This window comes from Nicotiana sylvestris, chromosome 2 (genome assembly GCF_000393655.2).
Source record: "Nicotiana sylvestris chromosome 2, ASM39365v2, whole genome shotgun sequence".
NCBI lineage: Eukaryota > Viridiplantae > Streptophyta > Magnoliopsida > Solanales > Solanaceae > Nicotiana > Nicotiana sylvestris.
The window spans coordinates 104,068,544-104,079,625 of record NC_091058.1 but is presented as its reverse complement, the minus strand read 5'-3'; the positions used below and the strand labels follow the sequence as shown (position 1 = coordinate 104,079,625).

General features: G+C 39.1%; 1 protein-coding gene across 1 annotated transcript; it reads right to left on the bottom strand.

Annotated features, from left to right (window-relative positions):
• Nucleotides 1-10,031: 10,031 nt before the first annotated feature.
• LOC138885347 (uncharacterized) lies at nt 10,032-10,877 on the bottom strand. Its single transcript, XM_070166290.1, has one exon. It carries the CDS (start codon nt 10,875-10,877, stop codon nt 10,032-10,034), a length of 846 nt encoding a protein of 281 aa, XP_070022391.1.
• Nucleotides 10,878-11,082: the final 205 nt, after the last annotated feature.

Here is an 11,082-nt window from a genome sequence, read left to right as displayed (position 1 = left end):
TTGAAATATTTGGGCACATGAGGTGCATGACGGATTGGTAATGTTGTATACTTTCTTTTGTTGGGTGAGTGTGTGAGTTGAGAATGCTTAGCAGTGACGAGTTGTCTCTTGAGGTAAGATGGTTGTGGAGAGGTTGCTTGAGTTGGTTGAATAGCATTGTATATACTTGGTCTAGTTTAAAAACGGGAAGAATGTGAAATTCGCTTGTTCATGCTTAATTGCCGATATTGATCATAGTCAAATGGTAGGCTATATATATATCGCCTTGCATTTCGCTCATGTTTCAATGATTTGAGATGTTTAATATGATGATTTGTGCTCATTTATGGTATTTCTATGTGTAGGAATTATTTGGATGCAATTTGGGACGAAATGGCGCGAATTGGAGCGAAATCGGGACGAAAAGGCAAAAAGTGAAATTTGAGGGCCACAGCCAACGTGGGCACTGGCTGTGGCGCAATTTATAGAAGACTCATTTTTTTAACGTCAAGGCCAGCGTCCCATGCTGCCCTGGATGCTCGAGGCGTGATATTGCCCTATTCCGACTAGGACTCGGGTATTTTGACCCCTAAACGCCCCCAACTCTTATAAAAGCCAACCAAAACCTACTTTGAAGGGGGCAACATGACTTTGAGAGGAGAAAAAAAAGAGCCAAACACTTGGGAGCACGGATTTGATCAATTCTTCCATCCTTTTTCTAGTACTCATTGATTTTATGTTTGAAAACATTATTTTTGATGATTGTATGAACATGAGTGACTAAGAACCCTATTGTTCTAGGGTCATGGGTGAAACATGAATGTTGATGTTTGAAGTTTAATTTGACGAAATTGATTTTATCATATTAGGTTGTTTATTTAATTCTGTTTTTAATTATTTTGCTGAGTAGCTAACAGTGAAATACTATCTACGAATCTAAAGTTGAACTCGAAAGTGGGAACTCTAGATTGCATATAGATTAAATAGAGCAAGTTCATGCCCATAGGCATCGGGGAACGGATTCATAATTATGATAGACATATACCTAGTTGCCTTGCTTGGTTGAAATACAGGAATTGTAAATGCATTCTTGTTAATCTTAATTCCATATATATATAGGCATTAAGTTAACTTGAATGGCGAGTAAGGACTCGACAGATTCTTACGAGTAATATCAACCCTCTAATCAACAATCTAGATAAATCAATTAGTCATTTTAAGCCAAGAACGCAACTATCTCTCGTTCTTTCACATTTAGAGTTTGTTTGATTTACAAATGTAAAAAGATATATATGAAACAAGAAAGTATTTTTCATAAAATACGTTTACACTAATGAATAAGAAACGCTCGTCGAATGCAATATTAGTTTTGATTAGTTAATATGTTTTGTATATTTATCTTTGTCCTATTTGAGTTTTTTGTTACTTGTATAATTGTAACGATCCAGCCAGTTGTTTTAAGTGTATTAGCCCCAATCCCCTATGTACTGCTTCTCCCGTATCTTTTTCTGCTAATGTGACTTGCCGGGAAGTTGTTGTTGTGGTTTTAGAGTGTTTTGAGACACTTAGTCCCTAAAACGGAAGCTCAAGTCTTAGGATTTCGACTGTAGTTGGAACTATAGGAAGACGACTCCGGAATGGAGTTTTGTCGGTTTCGTTAGCTCTGTTGGATGATTTTGGACTTAGGAGCGTGTCCAAACTATGAATTGGAGGTCTGTAGCTGATTTAGGCTTGAATTGGCAAAAATTAAAAATTTTGGAGATTTTAGCCGGAGGTGGACCTTTTGATATTGGGATCAGATTCCGATTCTGAAAGTTGAAGTAGGTCCGTAATATTGAATATGACTTGTGTGCAAAATTTTAGGTCAATCAGACGTGGTTTGATAGGTTTCGGAATCGATTGTAGAAATTTAAAGTTTCAAGTTCATTAAGTTTGGATTGGAGGGTGATTCATGTTTTTGTTGTTGTTTGATGTGTTCTGAGGGCTCGACTAAGTTTGTATGATGTTTTAGGACTTTTAGGTATGTTTGGTTGAGGTCGGGGGGCCTTGGGTTGATTTCGGGTGGTTATCGGATCATTTTGGACTTAGGTGAGATTGCAAATTTCTAGTGTTCTCCAGTTCTGGTTTCCTTCTTCGCGTGCTAGGGGTGTCTCGCGTTCGCGAAGAGGAACGAGAGGCAGGTGAGATTTTGTGCTTCGCGTTCGCGATGGAGGTCCCGCGTTCATGAAGCACTGATGTACTTGGTCTACGCGTTCGCGATGGAGGTCCCTCGTTCGCATAGAGTTATTGGTCAACTGGGTCCCATGCCCTTTTTGCCTACGCGTTCGCAATATTGGTCCCACGTTTCCGGAGGGTCGGGTTGAGTGGCTTTCAAGCTCGCGACAAGGACATCACGTTTGCGATGAAGGATTTCTGGGCTGGAGTAAGTTGTGCTTCGCGAACGCGAGGGTACTTCTGCATTCGTGAAGAAGGAAATGCCTGCGCAGAATATAACATTTCAAAATTCAAGGGTTTGACCATTTTTATCAAAACTCGAGTTTGAGAGCTCGAATTTGGACGAGATTTTGAGGAATTTTCAGAGACATTTATAGGGTAATGATTCTTCACTTTTTTTTTGTTATATCCCATTAATCTATCATTAATTCCATCCTTTAATTTCATATTTGGATTGAAAATTTGGGGAAAATGGGGAAAAGTTCTTCAACCGAATTTTTTGAGTTTTGATTGGGATTTTAACATCGGATTTGGATAATTTTGGTACGAGTGAACTCGTGAGTGAATGAGTGTTGATATTTTGTGACTTTTACCTGATTTCGAGACGTGGTCCCGGGTCAACCTTTTCGGGTAATTTTCTAATTTCTTGCTTAGGCCTCGATTTTATTAATTAGATTGGTTTCTTATAGTTATATTTATGGTATATTATTACTTTTGACTAGATTTGTGCCATTCAGAGTCGGATATTCGTGGAAAAGACATTATTACCGATTGATTGAGCTTGGTTCGAGGTAAGTGGCTTGCCTAACCTTGTGGGGGGGGGGAACTCCCATTAGGATTTGGTACTTTTGTGATATGTGAGCTTTGTGTACGTGAGGTGACGAGTGCGTACACAGGCTATTTGTTGTAAAATCCGATTTTTACTAAATAATAACCTGTTCCACCTTAATTAATTTATACTAGTATGTGTAGTTATCTTGTTTAGCCCAGAATAGCATGTCTACGTGTCTTAAATGCTTATCTAAACTTTGTGTACCATGCTTAGTGGTTTTCCTAATTTTTCTTGACTTGTACTTAGTCAAACCTATAGGATTTCGTGTTGTAACTATTATTTCCATTATTTTGAGTTGTGTATTTACTTTGGGACTACAGGACGATATTCTGGAAGATCCCCCTGCATATTTACTTTGGGACGATATCCCGGGAGATCCCCCTGCACATTTACTTTTAAGACTAGGAGGCGGTACCTCGGGAGTTCTCCCTATACATTTACTTTTGGGACTACTAGACGGTATCTCGGGAGATCCCCCGCTATTTATCCTTGTGTGTTGTACTGTTACTTCTCTGTGAATTTACTTTTGGTTAATTCTAGTCTTTTATTACATTTTAATATTTTTCCTTGCCTTAATTATTTTATACACACCAGTGGGCACTGACCTGAACTCGTCACTACTCGACTGAGGTTAGGCTTGGCACTTACTGGGTACCATTGTGGTGTACTCATGCTACTCTTCTGCACATGTTTTCATGTGCAGAGCCAGGTACATCCTACCAGCCCCGCTATTAATCGTGTATTTGCTGCTGCTCCGGAGACTTCAAAGTACATCTGCCCACGTTCACAGACCTCGGAGTCCACCTCTATCTCATTTATGTTGTTCCTCCTTTACTTCTTCTAGTTATTGATGTATAGAGACAGTTTGTCAAATTCATAGAAGCTTGTGACTTATAATGTCCCGGGTCTTGGGGAAATTCTGTGTATATTTCGAAAGTCGGTTATTGTATATGCCGAGCAGCATTGCCACCAGTTATTTAATTACCTGTTGCTGTTAGTTGTTAAGATTTATGCTTTGTTTTCATTATTTTCGCAAATGTTAGGCTTACCTAGTCGTAGAGATCTCCATCGCAACCTCTCACGGAGGCAAGATTAGGTCGTGACAATAATATATATGATGGGTGACATATTAATTGGATGAATGGGTGAATTTTATGATTAATAATTGAGGTCAAATTTATTTTAACCATAGAATTAAGTCCATATCCACAATCAATACACTTTAACTTGTGTATAAGTATGATGCATATTCTATAAGATGATATAACTTCACATATTGGTAGGACGGCTTTAAGAGGCTGAAAAAAGACAGGAGGCAGAAGTTAGAGGTATTCATATGAATTCCAACAAATGTTATGTAAAGACAAAAAATAATTCGATATTGTGATATTAACAAGTGAGCATCTCTAACAAGGTCATGTGACTTTTTTTTTGTCGTTGTTGTTCAACTTCATATAGTGGTATGGCGTGCTTAAGACACTGAAAAGAAGTTAGAGGTGTTCACATGATAGCCAACAAACGTAAGATAAATGGATAATACATAATTACTCTTTGGGGTTGAATCACTTTTTCAGATGCACCCTTTATTTTTATTGGAATCCTATGACCCCCTGACGATTTCAAAACAGAATTATTACACCCTTAATAAGCCAAAACCACATCTGTGTCGACTAGTGAAGCGCATGCGCCAGACACACGTACATTTAATAAAAATAGTCATTTTTCGTATTCTTTCCCTTGTTTTTTCTGTTTTAATATTTTTCTTTTTCTTTCCTTCATCTTCCTCATGTTTCCTTCTTCCCAGGAAGTTACCTTCACAAAATTCTTTTCAAATTTCCTTTTTTCTTTCCTTTTCCTTTTTATTAACGAAATCTTATGTCATGACCCAAATCAATGGGCCGTGACGAGTGCCGGAGTTCCACCTGTTGAACACCCCTAAGCATATATCTAAGATATAAACATAAAATAAGTGTAGGTCATACATAACCTGGCAATAAACTACTGATTCATGTGAATAACATATGCAGAAAAACATGCCCAAAAGACATATATACATATATACATGGAATACGGTAGGGCGAGCCGACAAGGACACATACATCTAATTATACATGACTGTCTACAAACCTCTAATAGAGTGTACATTTGTATAAAGGACGGGACTGAGGCCCATCATACCCATATATATATATATATATATATACAAAACATCGTACCAAAACCCAATAGCAGCTCCAGATCAAATGGAGCACACCAATTCTCGCTGAGTAAGGATCCTAAGAAGGGGAACCGTCAGCCTGTCTACCTGCACCTACGGGCATGAAACGTAGGCCTATAGGCAATAGGGGCGTCAGTACGAATAATGTATCGAGTATGTAAGGCATAAAAATTAGAATAGAAAAGACATGAAAGAAACATGGAGTAAGGGACTCAACCTGTAAGTCTGAATAGCTCTGTGAATCATGAAACATTTATAATATCATTCATATGTGTATAAATGTCATATCATGCATAGGTATATGTGTTCATAACATCATCAAGCCTCTGAGGACATCCCATCATATCATCTCAACCTATATGGGTTCAATCATAATTATATACCAGTTGATTAGGTGGTGGTGCGTATATAACGCCATAACCTTTTCCCAGAACATAGGCAACCCTAGTACTAATAGAATTATTTATGAAAGTTGTGTGCTTGCTTGTTTCGTTGTATCATATGGATAATGTCAAAAGGAAAGAAGGGGTAGCCTCAACATACCTCAAGTCATCAAGCAACTCAACAACAAGCTTATGAAAACTAGCGCGCCAATCCAATAACAAATAAATACATGTACAACTTAGATGGCGCTAGTATATCATGTATCTCAAACGATAACTCGATTCTAAAATAAAACGGGCAGCATTTCTCCTGATTTTACTACTCCCTCAAGTCTACTATAGGAGAGATACAAACACAATACAATCAACAACTCAAAACCAACCTAATTACAACTAGGGACCTTTAATACAACAAAATTCCCAAATATACCATAACACACCCAATCAACAAGTTATCAATTAGCCTGAAACTGCAATGACGAGGGACCAGCCTACTACCCTACTGCATGTAGCGTTTATCCACTCCTTTTTATCCTTCCAAACTCCGTAAATCAGCAGCACAATAGGCCAACACGAGTGGACTACAAAACAGTCCACTAAAAATGGAATAAATCAAACTCACGCCTTCTGATCACCGTCCTGTGAGTTCTAACTATTAGGAAACCAGTTTATCAACCTTCCTTGATATTTAAACACTTAAATATAGAAATTAGACTGTTTCTTAACTATGAAGTACCTTCCAAAACTCAAACTATAAAGAAAAAGAGAGTCAATATAATGATACTTACGTCGTAGGGATCGTTCTAATATTATCGCTTCTCGATTTCGTACCCGGGATGTTAATCTTCTTTGAAACCCTATTAGAGAGTTCAAAGATAGGTTTTATAGGCGTTATCTATTCGTGCTCTATGTAAAAATAAAGAGAGAGATGACTTAAGACCTATATATTAACTTTTGAAAAGTCAAAGAGTTGCTAGCTTGGCACCCTAGCATTGGCCCATCTTCTGACGCTTATATCTTTTTATTCGGATGTCGTATGAATGAATGGTTAAGAGCGTCTGAAGCTACATTACAAGACCTTCAATTTAGTATATAATATGTCCCAAAAGATCCCATATACCGTACGAAATGTATTGCTTAAAAAGATCCGTTACAAGGCAAATCCTTAATCGATTTTTCCGCAACTTAAATCCGATTTTCTCAAACTTTATATTTTCTATCCAAACATCATATATAGTCATATTAAGACTTTAAACTCATTTAAATCATAGTTAAAAAGTCTCTTATTAATTATACGTTGCCTTGGGATGCACAAGGTGTAACAATCCTCCCCCTTAGAAACATTCGTCCTCGAATGTTAAACTCCCAGAGATCTATAGAAATTTTGGCAGAGTCTTCTCTATAACGGTACCACTACCAACCTGTCATACAGAAAACCCAACAATACAAAGCCACACATGTCCACAATCATTAATTACACCAATGGCCTCACACGACCAATGACAATAACTAACATAAAAATCAAATACCATATACATACCTAAAGGCTGTGATGTCTCAGTTCGATCTTCCTACGGAAGTGAAAACAAGTGAGGATACCTAGACTTTATGTCTTCTTCAGCTTCCTAAGTCATTTCCTCCACATTCTTGTTCCTCCAAAGTACTTTAACCGAAGATACATCTTTAGTTCTCAATCTCTGAACCTGTCTATCTAGTATAGCAATGGGAGCTTCCTCATATGATATCTCCTCTGTGACCTAAATATCGTCAACTGGAATGACTCTAGAAGGATCTCCGATACACTTACGGAGCATAGACACATGAACAAATGGATGTATTGACTCCAAGTTGGAAGGCAAGTCTACCTCATATGCTACCTGGCCTACTCTGCGTATGATCTTATAAGGTCGAATGTATCGAGGGCTAAGCTTTTCTTTATTATTGAATCTCATAATGCCTTTCATCGGTGATACCTTTAGGAATACCCAGTCATCTACCTGAAACTCCAAGTCTCATCGTCGATTATCTGCATAAGACTTTTGACGACTCTGAGTTGTTAATAGCCTTTCCCATATAAGCTTAATCTTCTAAATTGCCTATTGTACCAACTCTGGTCCTACTAACATAGTTTCCTCAACCTCGAACCATCTGATAGATGACCTACACTTCCGCCCATAAAAAGCTTCATATGGAGCCACTGAATGCTGGAATGGTAGCTATTATTATATACAGACTCAGTTAGTGGAAGATGATCATCCCAGCTACCCCTGAAGTCTATCACACATGCTTGTAGCATATCCACCAGTGTCTAAATAGTACGCTCAGCCTGACCATCTATCTGGGGATGAAATGTTGTACTAAGACTTACTTGAGTCCCTAATCCTTTTTGGAAGGACCTCCAGAAATTAGCTGTAAACTGAGCACCTCTATCTGAGATAATAAATACAAGGACACCATGAAGTTGTATTATGTCCTTAATGTAAAGCCTTCCATAATCCTCTGCTGAATACGTAGTCCTGACAGGCAGAAAATGGGCTGATTTTGTAAGTCTATCAACAATAACCCATATAGAATCGAACTTACGCTAGGTACGAGGTAAGCCTGTGATGAAATCCATATTAATTACTTCCCATTTCCAAATCGGAATCTCTATAACCTGTAATAATCCATCGGGTTTTTGATGCTCAATCTTAACCTGCTAACAATTAGACACTGAGCAACAAACTCTGCTACATCCTTCTTCATTTCGTCCCACCAGTATATTTTCTTGATATCATGATACATTTTTGTCGCTCTTGGATGAACAGAATAACGAGAATAGTGAGTTTCTCCCATAACCCGCTGGCGTAGCACTACCACATTAGGAACACATAATCGACCTCGATATCTGAGGACTCTATCTCCTGTAATCTCAAATGGTGTCTTCTCCTTTTGGGGGGCTGTATCTATGTAATGAGTTAGCACAAGATCCTCATACTGGCATTCTTTCCCTTTAGTTACTAAAGAGGATGTTGTCGTGTCCTAAATAGTGACTCCGATATCACCTGAATCTAGTAATCAAACTCTAGGATTAGCTAGCTGATGAATCTCACGGGCTATCTCGCTATTCTATGGCTATAAATATGATAGGCTACCCCATAGATTTACGGCTGAGAGCGTCGGCTACTACATTCGCCTTCCCTGGATGGTATAAAATATCAACATCATAGTCTTTCAGTAGCTCCAACCATCGCCACTGACATAAATTCAATTCCTTTTGCTTGAAGACATACTGAAGGCTCTTATGATCTGTATAGATATCAACATAAATGCCATACAAATAGTGTCTCCACATCTTTAGTGCATGAATCACCGCAGCTAACTCTAAATCGTGGGTTGGGTAATTGTTCTCGTGCTTTCTTAGTTGTCTAGAAGCATAAGTTACAACCTCCTTACTATGCTGCATCAGTACACAACCCAATCCAATGCCCGAAGCGTCAGAATAGATAACATAACCACCTCCACTCTAGGAGTGTCAGAATCGGTGCTGAAGTCAATTTGTCCTTCAATGCCTAGAAACTCCACTCACAAGCATCAATCCACTGAAATTTAGTTGCCATCTGAGTCAACTTTGTCAATGGTGCTGAAAGAGAAGAAAAGCCCTCTACAAAACTCCTGTAATAACCTTCAAAACCTAGGAAGCTACGAACCTCCGTCGGTGTCGTGGGTCTAGGCCAAGTCTTCGCTACCTCAATCTTCTATGTATCAATCCGGATACCCTCATCTAAAATAATATGTCCAAGGAAAGCTACAGAATTCAACCAGAATTCACATTTAGAGAATTTTATGTGCAACTTTCTTGAAGAACTCTGAGCACAGTACGTAAATGATATGCATGCTCAGCCTTTGAATGAGAGTAAACCAAAATATCATCTATAAATACAATCACGAACATATCTAAAAAGGGTCTGAATACATGGTTCATCAAGTCCATGAATATTGCTGGGGCATTGGTCAAATCGAACGACATAACACGAAACTCCAAGTGCCCGTATCTAGTCCTGAATGCTATCTTTAGAATATCTTTATCTTTAACCCTTACCTAATGGTACCCAGACCTCAAGTCTATCTTTGAGAAACACCTGGCACCATGCAACTGATCAAATAAATCATCAATCCTCGGGAGCGGGTACTTATTCTTGATCGTCGCCTTATTCAACTGCCTGTAATCAATACACATCCGCAAGGAACCAACTTTCTTTCTCACAAATAACATAGGTGCTCCCCACGATGATGTACTGGGTCTGATAAAGCCTTTTTCAAGCAAATCCCCCAGTTGTCCTTTTAACTCTCACAGCTCTGCAGGTGCCATTCTATAAGGAGGAATAGATATTAGCTGAGTATCTAGTAATGTGTCAATAGCAAACTAAATCTCCCGCTCTGGTGGAGGACTTGGAAGCTCATCGGGAAAAACATCGGAAAACTCATTAACCACTGGGATAGACTGAAGGGTCGGTGACTCTGCTTTCACATCTTGTACCCGAACTAGGTGATAAATATAGCCCTTTCTGATCATCTTCCTTGCCTTGAGATAGAAAATAAACCTACCTCTCGGCGATGCAGTATTACCTTTCCACTCTAGAGCTGACTCCCATGGAAACTGGAACCGAACCATCTTTGATCTATAATCAACGTTAGCATAACAAGAAGCCAACCAATCCATACCCATTATAATATTAAATTCTACCATATCTAGCTCAATCAGGTCTGCTACTGTATAACGACTATGAACTACTATTATACAATCTCTATATACCCATCTAGCTATCACTGGATCCCCAATAGATGTAGATACCTCAAAAGGTTTAATCAACTTAGGTTCTATCCCAAACTTGCTAGCAACCAATGGAGTGACATTCGAGAAGGTGGAAACTGGATCAATCAATGTATATACATCATATGAGGAGACTAATAATATACCTGTAACAACATCAGGTGACGACTCCTGATCCTGTCGACCCGCTAATACATAAATGCGGTTCTGAGGACTACTCGAGCTAGATGCTCCACTTCTACCTCTACCATGACCGGTAGGTGCATGTGAACCTTGCTGGGGGGGGGGGGAATGGGGCGTACTGATGATGACGAACCAGCTATAGATACCGTTGGCTAAACTATACCTGCACCATCTCTCGTCGGACAATCTCTCATAACGTGGCTTGGATAACCACAAGTTAACAAACACCCAACCCCACGAGGTCCTTCCCGGCATGCTGCTTACCACACTAAGCACATCGTGGCAAAGGGTGGCCTCATCTAACTTGACTCACCCCTATACTGAGAACTATAGATCCTGTAACTCTTACTTGGCCCTGTATAGGTGGAACGATCAAATCTTCTACCGACAAACTGAAGGGGTGCACTAGCCGATGGTTGGGGTAGATAACTCGGGTACTGCTATCTCTGACCACCTCGAA

What these genes read in the sequence shown, in the direction of transcription:
- LOC138885347 (XM_070166290.1), bottom strand. Translation starts at nt 10,877, where the DNA reads ATGCCGGGAAGGACCTCGTGGGGTTGGGTGTTTGTTAACTTGTGGTTA.